Source organism: Dipodascopsis tothii (assembly GCF_038497935.1).
Source record: "Dipodascopsis tothii strain CBS 759.85 unplaced genomic scaffold V1510scaffold_20, whole genome shotgun sequence".
Taxonomy (NCBI): domain Eukaryota; kingdom Fungi; phylum Ascomycota; class Lipomycetes; order Lipomycetales; family Lipomycetaceae; genus Neoaidaea; species Neoaidaea tothii.
In genome coordinates this window covers 65,043-83,271 of record NW_027118004.1, presented here as the reverse complement: position 1 = coordinate 83,271, position 18,229 = coordinate 65,043, and the positions used below count along the sequence as shown (strand labels likewise).

At 70.1% G+C, this 18,229-nt stretch overlaps 9 protein-coding genes across 9 annotated transcripts; 4 read left to right on the top strand and 5 right to left on the bottom strand.

Moving 5' to 3' along the window:
* Positions 1-750: 750 nt before the first annotated feature.
* On the top strand, positions 751-2,656 carry V1510DRAFT_379822 (Glucanosyltransferase-domain-containing protein). The gene is made up of 2 exons (XM_066931628.1): positions 751-1,012; positions 1,046-2,656. The coding sequence occupies exons 1-2, from the start codon at positions 899-901 to the stop codon at positions 2,384-2,386; spliced, it is 1,455 nt and encodes a 484-aa protein (XP_066788256.1). The 5' UTR covers positions 751-898; the 3' UTR covers positions 2,387-2,656.
* V1510DRAFT_179338 (putative deacetylase LmbE-like domain-containing protein) lies at positions 2,424-3,436 on the bottom strand. Its single transcript, XM_066930401.1, has 2 exons — positions 3,399-3,436; positions 2,424-3,244 (listed from the first exon to the last, which is right to left on the bottom strand). The coding sequence occupies exons 1-2, from the start codon at positions 3,410-3,412 to the stop codon at positions 2,461-2,463; spliced, it is 798 nt and encodes a 265-aa protein (XP_066788255.1). The 5' UTR covers positions 3,413-3,436; the 3' UTR covers positions 2,424-2,460.
* V1510DRAFT_418732 (uncharacterized protein) lies at positions 3,365-4,148 on the top strand. The gene has a single exon (XM_066934171.1). It carries the CDS (start codon positions 3,485-3,487, stop codon positions 4,106-4,108), a length of 624 nt encoding a protein of 207 aa, XP_066788254.1. The 5' UTR covers positions 3,365-3,484; the 3' UTR covers positions 4,109-4,148.
* Positions 4,149-4,752: 604 nt separating this feature from the next.
* V1510DRAFT_418728 (uncharacterized protein) lies at positions 4,753-6,227 on the top strand. Its single transcript, XM_066934170.1, has one exon. The coding sequence runs from the start codon at positions 4,868-4,870 to the stop codon at positions 6,149-6,151; it is 1,284 nt and encodes a 427-aa protein (XP_066788253.1). The 5' UTR covers positions 4,753-4,867; the 3' UTR covers positions 6,152-6,227.
* Positions 6,228-6,359: 132 nt separating this feature from the next.
* Positions 6,360-8,196, top strand: V1510DRAFT_366929 (uncharacterized protein; the record flags this gene model as incomplete). Its single annotated transcript, XM_066931290.1, has 3 exons — positions 6,360-6,422; positions 6,454-7,190; positions 7,278-8,196. The coding sequence occupies 3 exons, from the start codon at positions 6,360-6,362 to the stop codon at positions 8,194-8,196; spliced, it is 1,719 nt and encodes a 572-aa protein (XP_066788252.1).
* V1510DRAFT_418724 (Cullin family-domain-containing protein) lies at positions 8,197-10,686 on the bottom strand. Its single transcript, XM_066934169.1, has one exon. The coding sequence runs from the start codon at positions 10,545-10,547 to the stop codon at positions 8,220-8,222; it is 2,328 nt and encodes a 775-aa protein (XP_066788251.1). The 5' UTR covers positions 10,548-10,686; the 3' UTR covers positions 8,197-8,219.
* Positions 10,687-10,940: 254 nt separating this feature from the next.
* Positions 10,941-12,465, bottom strand: V1510DRAFT_418721 (dihydrouridine synthase-domain-containing protein). The gene has a single exon (XM_066934168.1). The coding sequence runs from the start codon at positions 12,401-12,403 to the stop codon at positions 11,177-11,179; it is 1,227 nt and encodes a 408-aa protein (XP_066788250.1). The 5' UTR covers positions 12,404-12,465; the 3' UTR covers positions 10,941-11,176.
* Positions 12,466-12,778: 313 nt separating this feature from the next.
* On the bottom strand, positions 12,779-13,752 carry V1510DRAFT_418719 (uncharacterized protein). Its single transcript, XM_066934167.1, has one exon. The coding sequence runs from the start codon at positions 13,432-13,434 to the stop codon at positions 12,802-12,804; it is 633 nt and encodes a 210-aa protein (XP_066788249.1). The 5' UTR covers positions 13,435-13,752; the 3' UTR covers positions 12,779-12,801.
* Positions 13,507-16,507, bottom strand: V1510DRAFT_430820 (uncharacterized protein). The gene is made up of 4 exons (XM_066935399.1): positions 16,146-16,507; positions 14,425-15,788; positions 13,873-14,393; positions 13,507-13,840 (listed from the first exon to the last, which is right to left on the bottom strand). The coding sequence occupies exons 1-4, from the start codon at positions 16,198-16,200 to the stop codon at positions 13,765-13,767; spliced, it is 2,016 nt and encodes a 671-aa protein (XP_066788248.1). The 5' UTR covers positions 16,201-16,507; the 3' UTR covers positions 13,507-13,764.
* Between the last annotated feature and the right edge of the window lie 1,722 nt (positions 16,508-18,229).

Sequence of the window (18,229 nt, the reverse complement as noted above, 5' to 3'; positions counted from 1 at the left end):
GTGACGGCACGGCGTGGGCGCGGCGGCAGGACGCTAGCGCAGAAGGACGGGAGCGGCGAATGGCGTGCGGCGGCGATCGCACCAGCGCGACGCTAGCGTGGGCTAGTGCGTGCGTGGATGCGGTGGCCCGATGAGGCTAGCGTGTTACCTGCCGCGTTTCGATCCGGCCCGGTCCGTTTGGCGTTGCCAGTCTGGCGGTCAGGGGCCTGTGGCGGTGCAGCGGCGCCCCTGGGCCCCTGGGAGCGTGTCGCGCTGACAGCTCGCAACGGCCGCAGGGGCGCACCCGCGCGCGGCGGCGGCGCCGGCTCTGGCTACGGCGCGACGCGCGGCGGCCCCTGGGTCCGGCTACTGGCAGCGGCGGCCGCCCTTGCGCGGGCGGGCGCAGCGCGGTGGCCGGCGGCCCGGCCGCGTGGAACGACAAAGCCGCCAGCCGCAACAAAGCCACAAGGACCCGCCAGGCTGGCCCGCACCGCGCCCGGCGCCCGGGGCTGCGGCTCGCCTCCGCCACCCGGCACGTCGCACTGCCTGCAGGAGGCCGCCGGGGGTGCGGCGCCGCGGGTACCGCGGCGCCCGGTACCGCGCTAACGGTGTTAAGCCGCCAGCGTCTGGTTTCGGCCCGTCCATGCCTGCTGGGATTAATTTGCGCCTCTTTGGGAGCTAGCGGCGCAGTAGAGTTCCGGCCTGCAGATTTGGCCGGGTTAGAGTTTTCTTTATTTGATTTTCGTCGTTATTTTTCTTTTTTCGCTTCGTGCCAGTTCGTACAGGCCGCGAGCAGGCGTTTCCGCTCACGGCGGCGCCCGCGCGTGCTATATTTACGACGATAAAATGGCTTCGGCGCCCCGGTTTCTCCTTCCCACCTGCTCTTCAGACCCCTGCGTGCAGACCCAGCTCGAATAACATGCGTTTCTCGGCTCTCATCTCGGCCGCGGCGCTCGCCGCGCCGCTGGCCTCGGCCCTCAACCCCATCGCCGTCTCCGGCCGGTACTTTGTCGACAACGTGACGGGCGACCCGGTAAGTGGCCGCGCGCGGGCGCGCTGACGGCAGTTCTGGATCAAGGGCGTCGACTACCAGCCCGGCGGCTCGGCCGACTTTGAGGACGGCGTCGACGTGCTCGCCAACACCGAGACGTGTGCGCGCGACATCTACCTGCTCCAGCAGCTCGGCGTCAACACGATCCGTGTCTACGCCGTCGACCCCACGCTCGACCACGACGAGTGCATGACCATGATGGCGTCCGCGGGCATCTACCTGATCCTCGACGTCAACACGCCCATCTACTCGCAGTCGCTCAACCGCGACGAGCCCTGGACGACGTACACCGAGACCTACCTCTCGCACGTCTTCCAGGTCATCGAGGCCTTCTCGGGCTACAACAACACGCTCGGCTACTTTGCCGGCAACGAGGTCATCAACAACTCGACCTCGGCCGAGGCCTCGCCGCCGTACGTCAAGGCCGTGGTGCGCGACATGAAGCAGTACATCTCCAAGCACATCCTGCGCCAGATCCCCGTCGGCTACTCGGCCGCGGACGACACCCGCTACCGCGTCTCGCTCCCCGACTACCTCGAGTGCGGCCCGGAGGACGAGTCCATCGACTTCTACGGCGTCAACTCGTACCAGTGGTGCGGTGACCAGACGTACACGTCGTCCGGCTACGACATCCTTGTCGACGCCTACCTGAACTTCTCGGTGCCCATGTTCCTGTCCGAGTACGGCTGCAACCTGGTCACGCCGCGCACGTTCCAGGAGGTCGGCACCATCTTCTCCAACAACTTCACCTCGGTCTTCTCCGGCGGCCTCGCCTACGAGTTCTCGCAGGAGGACAACGCCTACGGCCTCGTCACGATCGACTCGGACGGCGGCGCCTCGGTCATGTCCGACTACACCGCGCTCTCGACCCGCTACGCCGCCGTCGAGACCTCGACCCTGACCACCGACACCTCCTCGACCGCGCGCCCGACCAAGTGCGCGGCCACCTACGCCAACATCAACGGCAACACCACCCTGCCCACCTGCCAGGCCTCGTCGCTGCTGTCGGCCGGTCTGGACTCGTCCTACAACCGCGGCCGCCTGATCTCGGGCGCCGTGCTGACGACCAACTACACCATCTACGACATCGACGGCAACGCCATCGACAACGTCACCATCGCCGTGACCGAGGACCTGGCCATCTCGGACGACACCGCGATCGAGCAGACCGACAAGACCACGCCGCGCTCGGCTGGCTCGTCGTCGGGCACGTCGTCGCGCGTGGCCTCCAAGACCGCGTCGTCGACCGCGTCGGGCTCGGCCGCCAGCGCCACCGCGTCCTCGGCCGCCGAGCACGCCTTTGCCGCCGGCCCGCTCTCGCTCGTCGCCGTCGTCTTCGGCCTGTTCTTCTTGTAGACGCGCGCCCGGCGCGCTGCAGACAATGTAATTTTGTGACTTTGCTGTATCCTTTCACACTCGTTTATATATCTCTATTTTGGACCCCGTTCTTGCCGTAGGTCGTTGATGTACAGGTACCGCGACAGCTCGAGCCACGCGTTGCGGAACCAGACCATCTGCGATGCGTGCGCGTGACGCATGGCGGCCGCCGTCAGCCGGTGCTCGCCCACGGCCGACCACGCCGTCAGCTGCCCGGCCGCGCCGGCGGCGGCGCGCGCGCGCGCGGCCGCCAGCCCGGCGAACGCCGAGTACTTGCGCACGATCGAGACCGACTCGAGCGTCCAGACGGCCACGCCCGGCGGCGCGTGCGCGCCCGTGGCGTACGCAAACAGCGACCGGTGGTTGCTGTGGCCCGACACGCCGCCGGCGTCGAACGTCACCACCGTGTCGGCGCCGGCCAGCAGCGGCCCGACCGCGCGCGCGAGCTCGGCCTCGGCCCAGACCGTGCCCATGGCGTCCGGCAGCGCCGCATCGTCCACAACCGTCACCCGCGCCGCGGGGATTCCGAACCACGCCGCCGACGCCACCAGCTCGCGCGCCCGCACCTCGCCCAGCCCGTCCGCGTCGCCCGTGGACGCGCACACGATCGCCAGCTCGTTGCCGAGCTCGCGGCGGCCGAGCAGCTGCAGCGTCGGGCCAAAAAACATGACCTCGTCGTCCGGATGCGCGATCAGCAGCACGATCCGCCGGCCCACCAGCTCGCTGCTGGCCCGGCTGGCCGCGGCCAGCGCGTCCGCACCGCTGCCGGGCTCTGTCTGCCAGTAGAGCGCCACAGCGACGGCGATGGCGAGGATAAACGCCTCCAAGACGCGGATCCTGGGCGTCAGCTCTGTCTGCGCGGCCGCGGCCGGCCATTGCCATCGCGCCGGCGCCGGCCGCCGGCCGGCGCCGGCGTCGGCCGCCGCCGCGGGCGCTGCCGGCCGCTTTTCGCCGCCGCGGCGGCGTCGCCGGCCCGGCCCGTCGCCCTTACCGTGGTGGAGCCATCAAAACGTAAAGGGATAGAGTCACCGGCGGCAAAATCCCACCTCACCAGACCCGCAGACGGCCCTCATCAGCATGAAGCCCGCCCTCGTCGACGCCACCGGAAGGCCGGCAGTCAACGGCGACGGCCTGTCGGCCGGCGCCAGCCGGATCGAGGAGCTCGACGCCGAGCCGGCCGTGCCGCCGGCCAGCCCGCGCAAGAGCGCTATCCAACGGCGGCGTGGCGCGTCCAAGTCGGTCTCGTTCGCGGTCGAAGACAAGCCAGCCGAGCCCGAGGCCCCGCCGGGGCTGTTTGCCGAGTCGATGCTGCTGCTGCTGGACTACACGATGGTGCTCGTGCCGCTGGCGTCGTTCCACGTGGTCCTGGACGTGCTCGTCTACCGGCAGTACGGCCAGGAAATCGTGCTCAACGAGCTGCTCCACCGCGGCGCCATCTCGTTTCTCGTGCTTGGCCTGATCCACGCGGTGCTGCACCCGGGCCACGCGGGTGTGGGCATGCAGATGCTCATTCTGCTGACGGCCATGATGATCGGCATGTACCTGGTGCACGTGTGCCAGACGCAGGACTACTTTGCGGTCATGAAACAGGCCCCGCCGCTGGCTACGCTGCTCGGGTGGGCGGCCATTGAGCTGGAGCCGTACTGGTCGACGCTGGCCATGGCCTGTGTCGGCTTTTGGTACTGGTGCGTGCGCGTCTGACGGCGCCGGCGCCGCTGTATTTAGAAATCTTGAGCATAGAGTGGCGGGCGGGAGCCGGGGACGGCGGCTGGGGCTGCTGAGCCGCACGGCGTGCGGCGGCGAGCCCACGCGAGCGCCGGCTCGAGCGCCGCACGGCGTGCGGCGCGCCGGGGTGGTGGGCGGCGCGGCCGTGCGGGAGCCGGCGCCCGCCGGCGAGTGGCCACTCGTGCGACGCGAGCCGCCGGGCGCCGCACAGCGTGCGGCGCCTGCGCCACCCGCCGAGCCTCGGCGCCGAGGGCCCCTGAGGCGCGGCGCCGAGGGTGTCTCACCCTGCGGCGCTCGGCGCCCGCGCCGGGCCGCTGGGTCGTGGCGCAGCCGGTTGAGCCGGAACGCGCCTACGCTTCCTGCCGCGGACATTCCGCGACTCGACGCCCCAGTTGGGGTAGCGCATTCGCACCGCAGGTACGACCCCGCCCGTACCACGCCAGGTGCTTTGGCACCAAGCGCACCCGCAGGCCACTACCGCCGGCGTGCGTTTCAGGCGCGTTGCACGCACGTGTGCCGGTGGCGGCCGTGCCCTGAAATGCCGCAGCTCGTCTGCGGCATGGCGTGCCGCCGCGGCTCGGCAACGGCAGCGGCGGCAGAGCCGGGCGGCGCAGGCCGCGGGAGCGTGTGCGCCGCACGGCGTGCGGCGTGGTTACCCTGCCGCGTGCTGGGACCCGAGCGAATCCGGCGGCGTCCCGAGAATTTTTCAACGACGACAGCCCACGAAGCGCCAGAATGCGCGGGCTGAGGACACTCACGGGCGGGTCGGCGCTGCCGGCCTCGCGGACGATCCTCAAGCTGTTTCCGCTCACGCACCGCGACCCGCTGTTCTTCTACACCAAGCCGCCGGTGTTCCGGGTGTCGCCGTCGGCCCGCGTGCCCGAGCACCGGGCGCTGATGGCGGCCATTGCCGCCGGCGACGACTCGCAGATCTGGAAGTCGTACCTGGCCCTGGTCAACTTCTACGACCGGCAGATCCGGGACGCCGGGTGGTCGGCCGGCGGCGCGGACGCCGGCGCGGCCGCGCCCGTCGCCCTCGACCGGCTCACGTTCTCGGCCGTGCTCATGTCGCTCAAGCCCGCACGGCTGGTCGTGCAGGCCACCGGCGGCGAGGAGCACGAGGCGGCGCTGGCGCGGTACCACAGCTTCTGGCGCAAGATCACCCGGGTCCGCCAGGACATCTCGCGGTTCTTTGTGTCGCTGTCGCCGGCCGAGTACACGCACCTGCTCGAGTGCGCGCGCGCGACGGGCTCGCGCAAGCGGCTGCAGACGATCTGGAAGCAGGCGCGGACGCCGGCGGCCGACGCGGCCGCGGCGGCCGAGCCGGACGCGCGCATGTGGAACACCTACATTGCCGGCATGTGCCTGACGGACGTGCGCAGCCTCGTGCGCCCGCAGTACTACATGCTGCGCACCCAGGGCGAGTCTGCGTTCGGCCAGATCCGCGCGCAGGCCGCCGGCGCTGCCGCCGAGGCCATTGGCGCGGCGCCGCCGGACGACGCCGACGCGTCCATCTTCGGCGACGCCTCGTCCGTCCGCCTGCGCGAGATGACCATCCACCGCACCGCCGAGGACCACGCGCGGGCGGGCCGCCGCTCGCTCGAGCTTGTCGCCGAGATGTGCGCCGACGGCGTGCTGCCGGACGCGACCACGTTCCGGCACGTTCTGGTCGCGCACGGCCAGGCGGGCGACCTGCCGGCCGTCGTGGCCGTGCTCAACACCGTCTGGGGCGTGCCGCCGCTGGCGCCGACCGCGGACGGCTTCGCGCCGGTGGCCGACGCCGCCACGCCGGCGCCGGTGCCGCGCTCGTCGCGGCTGTGCCCGACGGCGGCCACCGTGCGCTCGGTGGTGGACGCGTTTGCCGCCAACGGCGCGGCCGCGCTGGGCGTCGCCTACGCCAACGCGCTCTCGCGGACGTACAACATGCGCCTGGCGCCGTCCGTCATCGCCGCCGTGCTCGCCAAGTGGACGGTGCACGACCCGGCCGCGGCCGGCCTGGCCGCGTCCTGGCGCCGCTAGATAGCATGTAATATACGACTCACAGCCGCACGCCGTGTGGCGCACTCACCCAGCCGCACACCATGCGGCTCGCCCCAGCCGCACGCCGCGCGGCTCGGCCGCTGCGCCGCCGCACCGCCACGCGTGGCGCCACCGCCCAAGCGCCGCCGCACGCCGCCCACGTGACCCGGCGCGTCTTCACGTCGCCGTCCGCGCCACTCCGCCCGCAATGGCCGCCCGACCACTCACCGGACTCGTGTTCTGCTGCACGGCCGTCGAGGCCGCGCTGCGGGTGAGTGCGCGCCCGGCCCCACTGACCCCAGGCCGAGATCGACGAAAAGTGCCGCGCGATGGGCGCGATCCACCGGCTCGATCTGATGTCGGACGTCACGCACATGGTCGTGGCGTCCATCTTCACGGCCAAGTACACGTACGCGGCCGCGCACCGGCCCGAGATCGTCTTTGTGCGCCCGCGGTTCGTGTCCGAGCTGTACGAGCGGTGGCTGGCCGGCGACGACGTGTCGCCGGGCGCCGAGGCCGAGATCGCCGAGTTTGGCCGTCTGCCGGTCTTCGACAGCCTGACGGTGTGCTTCACCAACATGCACGACCGGGCGCGGCGGCAGCAGCTCGTGCAGACCATCGAGCGGCATGGAGGATCGCACTCGCCGAACCTGACGACCAGCGTGCACTTCCTGCTGACGGACAAGAAGCCGCCGGAGGCCGGCGGCGGCGGCACGCTCGTGCGCGCCGACAAATACGCGTTTGCGCGCGGCCGCAACATCCCGGTCGTGCACCCGGACTGGGTGGCGGCGTGCATCGAGTACGGCGCGGTCGTGGACCACGAGCCGTTCGACGTCCTGGCCGATCCGGGCGACCGCGAGGCCGCGCTGGGGCGCATACGCGAGCTGATAGCGCGGCGACAGCCGGTGCCGGCGGGGCCGGTGGAGGAGGTGCGCGTGCGGCGGCTGCGCCCGCGCCGAAACGACACGTGGGAGTCCATCATGGACTCGGTGGTGGCCGAGGCCGAGCCGGAGCCGGCGCCGGCGGAGGAGCCGGCGGCGTCGGCGGCGTCGGCGGCGTCGGCGCCCTCCGCATCCGCCACGACCGCGGCCGCCTCCACCGCGCCGGAGCCGGCGTCCACGGCCAGCCCGGAGCCGGCGCCGTTCGAGATCGTGGACGAGCCCGTCGAGCGCGGACCGGAGCGGCGCGGCCGCGAAAACGCCGAGGACGCGCTCTTCGCCGGCCACGTCTTTGCCGTCCACGGCTTCCCGCCCGAAAAGGCGTCCGTGGTCGTCGACTTTGTGACCGCGCGCGGCGCCACAGTCACGCCCGCGCCGGCCGCTGCTACGCATCTGATCGTGCCCTACACACTGCCCAAGGCCGAGGTGCCCGAGGCGCCGGGCGCCGCCGTCGTGACCGAGTGGTATCTCGAGCAGTCGTCGCACTACCGGCGGCTGCTGCCGCCGGACGAGTGCCGGTACTCGCGGCACTACGGCAGCGGCGCGCGGCCGCTCGACGGCCAGGTGGCCGTCCTCAGCGGGTTCAACGGCATGCAGCGCGCGCACATGGAGAAGCTGGCGGTGCTCCTCGGGGCGGCGGTGCTGGACAACCTGACGGCCGAGCGGGACCTGCTGGTCGTGCCCGACGTGGCCACCCACGCAGGCGTGGAGACCGTCAAGATGAAGTTTGCCCGGCGGTGGGGCGTGCGCATCGTGCACGAGTCGTGGCTGTTTGCGCTGGCCAGCGGGCAGGCCACGGACGTGCCGGCGCGGCCGGCGGCCGGCGTCGTCGACGAGCGGCCGGACCGGCGCAAGAAGCGGCTGGTCGGGCGCGCGACGGTGTCGGTGCTGACGGCAGCGGCCACGAACGTCGACGCCGGCGCCGTCGGCGAGGCCGAGCCGGCCACGCAGGGCAAGGTCGTCTACTACGACGCCGACGCCCTCCACGAACGCATCAAGGTCTTCCAGACCGTCGGCGGCACGGCGCCGCCCGAGGCCGCGCTGGCGCCGCCGGCCGACTACGAGGACCGCGTCGGCAAGAAGCGGCGCAGCCGGCGCCACGTGTGATGCGTGTACATATTCAATTCAGTCTAGGCCACGTAGACGTATGTGTCGGGGGCGGTGCGCTCCATGTACTCCTTCTCGATCAGCTTCTCGATGTTCTTCTTGATGTCGCCGAGGTCGAGCGTGCCGCGGTTCTTGGTCTGCTCGATGGTCTGCTGGATGAGCTCGACGTGCTTGATGGACTTGCGCGACTTGAGAATGCGGATGATGCACGCCTGGATCTCGTACTGGCGGTCGCGCATGACCTGCTCGTGCGTGTCCTTGTTCTCCTCGGGCGTCTCCTTGAGCTGGATCTGGTTGATGTGCAGCCGGAAGGCCTTGTCCTGGAACTTGAGGTTGACCGCGAAGCGGTCGGTGGGCGCGACGTCGCGCCCGCGGGGGTCCTTGGAGAGCACGCGCACCTTGCCGCACGCCAGCGACTGCAGCGTGCGCGCGAGCTCGCGGTCCGGCAGGCCGGTCGCGGCCTTGATGTCGGCGTAGTACAGCGCCTTGCCGTCCGCGACGTCGTTGAACAGCAGCAGCACGGCCGTCTGGAAGACCGAGACCGAGAGCTCCTTGCGGCCGCGCGGCAGGTCCGCGCGCAGGATGCAGTGCCCGAGCGAGTGCCGCCACATGAGCTTGCGGCCCGTCTGCTTGGCCAGGTAGAACGCCTTGAACGACTCGAGCGCGGTGGCCATGTACCCCGGCAGCACGACCGGCACGTCCGGGTACGTGGGCCAGAACGCCTGCGACAGCACGTTCACGTACAGGTCGATCGGCGCCTCGCCCTCGCCCTCGCCCTCGCGCCCGTACTTGGTCTGCTTGTACGAGCCCATGAAGTCCTTCGACAGCTCGATGTCCTTGAACATGCCCTCCAGCTTCTGCGTGAACCCGGTTCCGCACTCGGTCTTGAGCCGCGCGAGCATCGACCGCTCCGCGTCCGTGCTCGCGCTCTTGTTGAGCAGCAGCCGCTTGGCCAGGTCCTTCTTGTAGAACGCCTCGAAGACGTCCTTGCCCTGGATGAACCGGAACAGCACGAGCACCTTGTCCATGGCGCGCTCGAGCTGCGTGTCGTCCATCTCCTTGTTGGCCACGCGCAGCATGCCGTCGATGTGCTTTGCGATCATCTCGGCCGGCACGCTCTGCCGCTTGTTGATAAAGAACCCAAACGCCTCGCGCAGCGCGTTCTCGAGCGCGTCGTCGCGCCCGAACGCCGCCGTGAGGATCTTGTCCAGCTTGTCCTTGAACGCCAGCAGCGCCCCGACCATCTCGCCGTCGCGCTTCGGGTCCGACACCAGGAACTGGCCCTCGCGCCGGATGTACGCCGTCCACGCGGCCATCAGCGGCCCGGCCTCGTCCAGCTCGGTCAGCAGGCCATGCAGCGTCGTCAGCGACGCCACGTCGTCGTCGTCGATCAGGTCGTCGAACCCGCGCGCCAGCAGCTCCGCCACCGGCTTGCGCACGAGCTCGTCCTTGACAATGGCCACGGCCTCGGTGCGCGTTGCGCGCTCCAGTCCGAACGCCAGCGCCTGCTCGGACTCGAACGCGGTCGCGGCAGTGACCAGCGCCAGATACTCGCTGACGGGCGTCGCCGCCTGCGCGGCCGCAACGCCCGCGTAGTACGCCCGCGCGCCGGCCACCAGCCGCGGGTGCAGGGCCGTCCCGTACACGCCCAGCACGGCCATCATCTTGACCACGTCGCGCAGCACGCCGCCGGGCACGGTCGCCGGGCCGGCCCCGGCCGCCGCTCGCCGGTTCGCCACAAAGCCCTCGGCCACGTCCGCCAGCAGCGCCGGGCCGATCTGCTCGTCCAGCACGACGTACGTCTTGAACATGCCCAGCCCGGTCTCGACGATTGCCGGCTGCCCCGTCGCCAGCAGGTAGCTGCGGTCCAGGTAGAAGAAAATGTTGCGCACGAGGCCCAGCTGCGTCGACCACAGGCCCCACGCCTGGGCCACGGCCTCTGCCGGCCCGGTGCTTTGCGTCTGCAGCACGCCGGCCACCTCGCGCGCCTGGTCGTCCAGCCGCTTGCGCAGGTTGGCCCACAGCGCCCGGCCCTTGTCGGCCCGGCACAAGCTCTCGACGCCGCGGTAGAGCACCTCCACAGACGTGCCCACGGCCGCGTTTGCGAAGATGTGGTCCAGCGCCTCCAGCAGCCGTGCCCACGTCTGGTGGTAGTACGCCTCGGACTGGGTGCGCGCGTCCTCGCTCGAGTTGGCGCTTGATCCGCCGTTCGTGGGCGCGATCGACAACCGTCGCACCCCGCCCGCCTGTTTTTGCCGCTTGGCCAGCTGCGACGACGACAGCCGCGCCGTAGCCGGCGCCGTTGCCGTCGCCGACAGCCCGGTGCCTCGCGACGGAAAGTTCGACAGCATGGTGCGTTCTGGCCGCTGCCGATCTGTGTGGGTGAAGTGGAGGCGGTGGGAGAGTGCGGATGCGCCGATACGCGCGATACCGTGACCGCGCCAGCCGACGCCCAACACCCAGCGCCCAGACCGGCCGGCGACGGCGACGGCGACGGACGACGGCGACGACGACAGCGACGCCTACGTGGCGCGGCAGATGGCGGCAGCACGCGGCACGGCCGCCGGCAGCGACGCTGGCGGCCGTTTCCGCTGGCCCGAGTCTATCAAACATGCCGCATGACGTGCGGCTGGCTTGCTTGGTACGACGTACGCTGCCTGCCGTGTAACCCGGTACGGAGGGTACGGGGGTGGGTAACAGTCCTGGCGCGGCTGGTGGTGGCCGACGACGGTCCCTACGGTGGCTATATGTTACCGGACGGCACTACGGCAGTGCGGTTACGTGTTGATGCGGCTACATAGCGATGCGGCTACATGGTGCACGGCTGCGATGTAGTTCGCGGCTATATGCTGCAGCTGTGCGGGTAGCTCACGCTCTCCGCTGCTTGTGCCCGCGGCTCTGTAAATTGCGGCTATGTGCTGCCTGCGGCTACTTGTGCCTGCGGCTATATGATGTGTCCACCCATGCATTGCCATCGGCGCTACGCCGCCATCTCCTCTGCCGTGTCCGTCGGCGGCGCCGGCGCCGGCCGCGCGCTCTCGGCACCGTCCGTCGGCCGCTTGGCCGGCACAGCCGGCTCCTTCGGCCCCTTGTCTTTGGGCCTGACCTCGGTCTCAGCACCCTTCAGCACCTGGCCGTCCACCTTGCGGAAGTACGGCTGGCACCGCCAGTACGGAATTGTCCGGTACCGGCCGCCCCAGCACGTACGCGCCTTGTCCGAGTACGTCGCGGTGTCCTCGTCGGCGTCGTCGACCACAGAGTCGTCGCAGCCGGCCGCGTAGATCTCGGCGACCTTGGCCTCCACGCGGCGCACAATTGCGTCCCACTCGTCCAGCGACGCCTTGGACATGCGGCCGGTGTCGTTGCGGATTTCAGTGTGCACGGCAAAGAATGGCCGCAGGATCTTGAAGAAGTGCGACTTGAGCGCGCTCAGGTTGGCCTCGGTCGGGTGCTGCTGTACAATGCCAAAGTACTCGCGCAGCATGACGTCCACGCGTGGAAAGTGCACGTCCTTGTCCACGCCGCCGGCCGTGTCCGCAAACACGGCCGGGTTGTAGAGGTTGGCTTCTGCCGACATGACAGCGTCCACGGTCGTGTGGTCGATGCACCGCGGGATGTCCTCCGGGTACAGCACGTTGCCGTTTCCAAACACAACCGTGCCGGCCGGCAAGTTGTCGCGCACGTACCGAATCGTGTTCCAGTCGGCCAGGCCTGTTTTCTGGCCCTTCATGTCGCGCGTGCGGCCATGGATCGTCAGGAACTGCGCGCCCGCCGAGAGCACCTTGCGCGCGTACGCCAGCGTCTTCTCGCGGTCGTCAAACACGCGGATCTTGGCCGTCACGGGCACCTTCAGGTTGCGGTGGAGGATGTTGATCAGCGAGTACACCAGGTCCCAATCCTCCATCAGGAACGAGCCATAGTGGCCGCGCCGCGCGATGCCCTGGGGACAGCCCAGGTTGAGGTCGACCGCGTCGCACTTGTCCTCGACGTGCCGCGCGGCTGCCAGGAGCGTCTCGGGGTCGTTTGCGCAGAACTGGACCACCAACGGCCGGTCCACCTCGGGGTCACCGTCCACCGCCGACCACATGTCCTTGCGGTACTTTTCGTTTTCGGCAAACAGCCGCGCGTGGAACATGGGCGTGTAGCACAGCTCGGCGCCGTGCCGCCGCGAGAGAATCCGCCAGGCGAGCTCGCTCTGGTCGACCATGGGCGCCACGATTTTGCGCGGCTTGCCGATCGCCTCAAACAGCGCGCGGCCCTGCAGCTTGCCGCCCACCGCGTCCGCCGAGTCGGGCGACTGCCCGCGAAGGGCCAGGCCGCCGGCGGCGCCGTCGACTGCAGTGGTGGTTGCGGTGGCCGTGGTGGAGGCCCCGACCGTGGCCGAGACCGAGTTCGCACTCGTGGCCATTGTTCTTGCTAGGATCTGTGCGCGCGCCAACGCTCGCGCTAGTTTCCAAATCGTCTTGCCGTTCGGCCTCTGGCCGTCTCTGGCTGGGTCGTGCTGGTTTGCGTAGGAGCGAAGGATGCTCTGCTGCTGCTCGAGTCGATCTGCTGGGAGCAAAATTTTGCTCGGTGGCGTCGAGTTTCGCCAAAGTTTGGCTGCGGCTATATGCGAATACGCCTGCCGACAGCACGCGCTGGGACATTGGCCTCGCGGCTGCGACGGGCCCAAGGAAGCTCAAGAGATCCGCGGGTTGCGAGCACGACTGAGCGTGAGGCCGCGCCGGCATCAAATCGGCGGCGTCGCGGCAAACTTGAACGGCCCGGACGCGCGCGCTCCGACCCGGTGCGTCTGTAGGCTTCGGCACGTCCCCGCCGGCGCGTGTCAGGCGCGAAGCGAGACCGGAACACTGTCAGCAGCTCTGGCCCCGCGCCGATTGGCCTGACGCGCGCACGCGACCTCCACCGCTGTGACGACGTGCAGCAGAGACACAGGCCAGACACGGGCCATGACGAGACATACGAGACGCGCAAGACACTGCGGGTGATGATCCCAGACAGTCCGCGGCCAGACATGTTTCGGCGGCAGGCGTGCGCTGTCAATGCGCAGCCACGCACAGCCACGCGCGGCCAGGTGGCTGCGGCAGGAAGGACTTGACGACAAGTGCGGACCAGATCGGCGCCAATCGGGGACGTCGTACGGGCAATATAAGCTACAGCATATATGCGTACGTGCTGTTGAGCTTCGGCAGCGACGTCGTCGAGAGGAGCCTGCCGGTAGGCGTACGGCAGCAGCATGTAGCCGCAGGCGGTGGATACAAGCCGCACGATCTGCGGCTCATGTTACACAATCAAGCCGCGCGTAGTGCGCTCCTCTGACTGGGTTGCCCTGAGAGAAACGCCCGCAGCGACCAGCCGCACGTTCTGCGGCGCAGGTTACACAAGGAAGCCGCCCGCAGGGCGCACGTCCCAAAGGAGTCGCGGCCAGGCGCAGCCCGCCAGCCGCACTCCCTGCGGCTCACGTCACACATGACAAGCCAGCGCTTTCGCTCGCGCAGCCGCACGGCCTGCGGCTCGCCGCTCTGTACCAATGAGACCAATCGGTCAATGCTTTTATTCGGGACCCAGCTAGTAGACGTAGGCGCCCATGAGCACGTTCTCGGGGCTGTTGTCGTCCTCGAGACGGGCGACGATGAAGAGGAGACTGCGGTCAGCGGGCGCGCGGAACAGACGTACGTGAAGAGCACGATGAAAAGGGCCACAACGAGCTGGCAAACGCCGGCCATGAAGCGGAGCAGGGCCCGACCAGTGAGCGCGCCGTGCAGGGCGCGCAGCGCACGTAGCGGCGACGGCGTCGTGACCAGTGCCGGCCGCGTCTTGGCCGGCTCGGCGACGACCAGGTCGAGCTCGGCCAGCGGCTGTCGTGGCCGCGGGACATCATGGAACACGGCAAACGGCGCCGGGCCGGCCTTGGCGTTCTCCTTGTCGGCGTCGGTCGCGGTCGAGACCGAGGTGGCTGCGCTGGACGCCGAGTGCGCCGACTCGAGCGAGTACGCCGAAAAGGCCGAGACCGCATCGTCGTAGCAGTCGAGAATGTCGACAATCTCGGACTCGTCCGCGTCCTCGGCGAGCTCGAGGTGGCGGCGTGACTCCCGATACTTGGACCACACGTTCTCGGGGCGGATCCAGTCGATGGAGCCTTCGGAGCCGCCATCGGACCGGCCGTCGACCTCTGGCGACGGACGCCGGATGACAATCTGTCGTCAGCTCGACTCAGTGCGCACTTACCGTTCCCTGGCTGGAACTAGCCGAGCCATACGAGCAGTCAAATGTTTCGTCGATGGTTTTGTTGGCCCAGGTCGAGTAGAAGGTGGCTTCGGCCGAGACGTCGGGTTGCGAGTCCGCGGGCAGCGCTTCGGCACAGCCGCTGCTGACCCGCAGCGGCCGGTTCTCGTTGCGGATGCGTGGCAAGGCAATCGGCGGGGCGGCGGGAGCAACAAAAGCAGCGGGGGCGGCCGCGACGGGTGCGGCCGTGGCGGCAGGAGACGCTCCGTTGCGCGTACGGTTCATGTCACGCGCCGCCAGTCTGTTCGGCATCGTCTGCGGTTTGTTCTCGGACTGTGGGGCCAGATGTCCCCCCCGCACGGTCGTGGCCGGCGTTGGCCGCGTCGTCGGCTTGATCGATTTGGTCGTCTGGTTGCCCCTGATCTCGGGCAGCGCCGGCGGCAGCTCGGCTGGCTCGGCCAAGGCAAATTCCTCGGCAATGGCGGCCTCGGCGGCCTCGGCGGCCATCTGCCGGCTCTTGAGGTGCAGTTGTTCCCACGGTATCGGCTCGGGGACATCCACGGGCTCATCGAACGCCCGGGAGAGTACTGAAAGGAGCATCATGCCGACCATGACGGACTGTTCTGCCGGCCGTGGCAGCACAATCGGCTCCGGACGAGCAATGGAGCGTGCCGCGGCACTGTCGGGCTTACCAGTGGCCGCAGCGGTCTGCTCGGGAGCCTTGTCGGCGGGGCTCTGATCGGTCTTGCGGCCAGACTTGGTCGCGCTCTTCGGCACCGCATTCGCCGCCTCCCGCGCCAGCTCGGCCAACGCCTCGGGCAGCGGCAGGCTGGCCACACGGTCGCGGCTTTTTTCGCGCGCCTCGTGCCGGCGCCGGGCGCCGTCGGGGTGCACATAGGCTGTGCTGCAGACGGCGTCGCAGATCACGTCCAGGCTCACGCCCGGCTTGGTCTGCACGGCCTCTGCCAGCGGCAGATCGAACCAGCCCGGCGGCTTGGCGTCCACGATCGGCGCCGGCGCCGGCGTCGACGGCCGGCGACGCCCAGAAAGCACCCGGTCTCGGCGAGAGCGCGTGTGCAGTTTCTGCGACAGGTAGTCAAAGGCGGCCAGCGTCCAGCTATCAGAGTCGGACGCACGGGGACCCACGTGCACAGTCGCGATCGGGAACTGGTCCTCGCGCGAGACCGGCTGACGTGGCGGCCGTGGCGGTGAGTCGAAGAACGTGTTGAGAGACTCGGCTGCGGCCGAAACCGAAGCCTGTACGGCCGTCGACACGGACGAGACCTTGGCCGAGACCGCGGCCACGGCAGCGGCCAGCACGACGCGCTCGGCCGTCGTCTCGGGCGCAGCCGCCGGTGCGGCGGCCACTGCCGCGAGGAATTGTGCTAGCGGCAGGCGTTGAGCTGGATCGGCGACGCGCCCGGGAAACTCCGGCAAGGCCTTGGGCGCGACCAGCGGCGTCAGACGCAGACCAACCGGCTCCAGCGCCGGCTCGACCGGCGGCGGGGCCGGCGGCGCCAGCGGAAGGCCAAGTGACGCGCCCAAGGTCGTCGCGTGACCGGCCACGTCCGTCGGCGTCGGCAGCGGCGGCAGGCCCAACCTCGCATAGGTCCGCGCAGCCTTGCGCACGCCGCTCGGCGTCCGGCCCGGACGCGCGGTCGGCGCGCGGCCCGGGGCGCGGCTTGCTGCCCGTGCAGTCCGGCCCGGCCGCTTGCTCACCCGACGCCGGCGGTCGCGCGAGCGCTCGGCGGGCGTCGACTCGAGGTGTGCTGCAGACATGTCGAAGTTCCAGATCGGCAAACACTAGATGCGCAGGATCGCCAGTCGCGCTTGGCGAACGGAGAGGCCTGTTGGTGGACTTTATAGGATGTCATTTGGATGCCGCCCGAGCGACGCGTGCTGTCGGCGTCGGCGCCGTGGCCGTCGGGAGCCGGTTTGGCCTGATTGTCAATTTCCCCGGCCGGGCCGCGGCGCGCGCCGCGTGGACAGGGCCGCGGCCGGGCAGTATGGGCGGCGACGGCGGCGGCGCCCGGGGCTCGGTGCAGGGGCGGCGGCGGCGCCGGCGGGGGGAGGAGCTGGCGGCGGCGACGTCGGGCGCCGGGGAGAGTTTACGCCGCGTGGGAGCTTAATTGAGCCGCGCGCGGTGCGGCGCGCATCGCGCCGCACCGCGTGCGGCTCATCCCCACGCCGGCCGGCCCAGAACGCGCCACGGCCAATGACAAAGCCCACATTATAAATTTGGCCCGGGCTGGCCCGCGCAGCCAAGACGCGCACGGCCACGCACGGCCACGATGCCGCGATGGCCTGGCCCGGCGCTCTGTCAGCAGGGCTCGCGGCCAGACGGCCGCGTGCGTATATAAGCGGCGGGGTGCCCTGGATATAAAGGACGCCGTGCCCGCCCGGCGCGTGTCCAGGCGACACGCGAATAGGGGAACGCTCGGGCACTGGTGGCCCTGGCGGCCCTGGCGGGCCCTGGCGGGCCCTGGCAGGCCCTGACAGGCCCTGGCCGAATGACAGTGACTGAGCCAGACGCCGCACGGAGGGCGGCTTAAGGCGCCGCACAGGGGGGGGGGCTCGGGCGCCGCACGGGGTGCGGCGCTGATGAGCCGCACGAGCCGCAGAGCGTGTCGCCAGGGTGAGCCGCACCAATGTTGAGCCGCAGCGTCCGCGGCACAGCCCCGCCCGGGTCAGGTGGCCGTCTACAGCCGAGGATCCGTGATCCGCCAGCACAGAAGCCGCCCGGCAGTCGCACGACCGCCGCACTGCAATCGTCACGCGCGCACCAGGGCACTGGCGCGCGGCCGCCGTCCGGCGGCCGGCGCGCGCCGGCGCGCGCCGTCGTCGGGCCCGCTCGAGCGCCGGCGTGAGTACCCCCTCGTACCCCGGGCGTACTCCAGGGGTTCACGAACACGAGCTGCGGTGTTTTATCAGATCGCGCCAACGGCCCCAATGTGCGGCCGGGCAAAGACTCGGGCGCGCTACGGCCGGCGGGCGGCCGTTTGGCGGGCGGTTGGCGGCCGTTATCAGATCGATCGTAGATATTAAATAGCGCACCGGCGGACGCGCGGAAGCATCAGATAGCACTGGCCAATGGCAGAGGCCGTTGGCATCAGATAATCGCGTGCTCACATTCTCTTCTGAGACACTTGCGTAGCGCTGTTACCTGCAGGCACTTGGCGTGCGTCTCGGGCAACCACCAAGGTGCCTGTACGCAACCCTAACCCCGTGCTCAGAACAAGGCGAACAACGACCGCGACAGTCTCTGCTGCTGGCGCCGTGGCGCGCGCCGCGGCGGCTGACCACGGCCGGGGTGCAGAGGGGCGCCGATGGCTCAGCCGTAGCGCCGTGCGTGGCGGCGGAGCCGCTGCTGCGCCGCCCGCGGGCACTGCGCCCCCCGTCAGCCGCACGCGACGTCACGCGCAACGTGACGCGCCCGGCGCCTGGGTCCTGTCAGCCGCTGTGCGCTGCGCCGCGGTCGCGTGCGCCGCACGCCCGGCTTCCTCAGCAGCGCGGCCAGGCCGGCGGGCAGGCGGCGCGGTCTGGACCCGGCGGCGCCGCTGTGGCGACGCGCTACGCCGCCGCGGGCGCCGCGCAGCCCCACCAGCACCGATCAGGCAGCCTGAGCACCAAAACACCCCTAGGACGCGCATCATCCGCGCGGAGCCTCTTCGGGCATAGCCCACACACTACGCCGATCGTGGCCACGCGGCTGCCTTGTCGGGGCTAGGGCGTGCGTCACAGGTACCGTTGTTTGACTGCGCCCACGCGGTACCCACACTGATAACAACACCACGCCCGCCTTCGACCC

Excerpts from the sequence above, each read along its gene's own strand:
- V1510DRAFT_418721 (XM_066934168.1), bottom strand. The coding sequence starts at position 12,403 with ATGGTCGACCAGAGCGAGCTCGCCTGGCGGATTCTCTCGCGGCGGCAC.
- V1510DRAFT_379822 (XM_066931628.1), top strand. The coding sequence starts at position 899 with ATGCGTTTCTCGGCTCTCATCTCGGCCGCGGCGCTCGCCGCGCCGCTG. Across the intron at positions 1,013-1,045 it reads ACAACGTGACGGGCGACCCG|TTCTGGATCAAGGGCGTCGA; the intron begins GTAAGTGGCCGC and ends CGCTGACGGCAG.
- V1510DRAFT_418724 (XM_066934169.1), bottom strand. The coding sequence starts at position 10,547 with ATGCTGTCGAACTTTCCGTCGCGAGGCACCGGGCTGTCGGCGACGGCA.
- V1510DRAFT_418728 (XM_066934170.1), top strand. The coding sequence starts at position 4,868 with ATGCGCGGGCTGAGGACACTCACGGGCGGGTCGGCGCTGCCGGCCTCG.
- V1510DRAFT_418732 (XM_066934171.1), top strand. The coding sequence starts at position 3,485 with ATGAAGCCCGCCCTCGTCGACGCCACCGGAAGGCCGGCAGTCAACGGC.
- V1510DRAFT_418719 (XM_066934167.1), bottom strand. The coding sequence starts at position 13,434 with ATGCTGCTGCCGTACGCCTACCGGCAGGCTCCTCTCGACGACGTCGCT.
- V1510DRAFT_430820 (XM_066935399.1), bottom strand. The coding sequence starts at position 16,200 with ATGTCTGCAGCACACCTCGAGTCGACGCCCGCCGAGCGCTCGCGCGAC. Across the intron at positions 14,394-14,424 it reads CTAGTTCCAGCCAGGGAACG|ATTGTCATCCGGCGTCCGTC; the intron begins GTAAGTGCGCAC and ends AGCTGACGACAG. Across the intron at positions 13,841-13,872 it reads CTTTTCATCGTGCTCTTCAC|TCTCCTCTTCATCGTCGCCC; the intron begins GTACGTCTGTTC and ends CGCTGACCGCAG.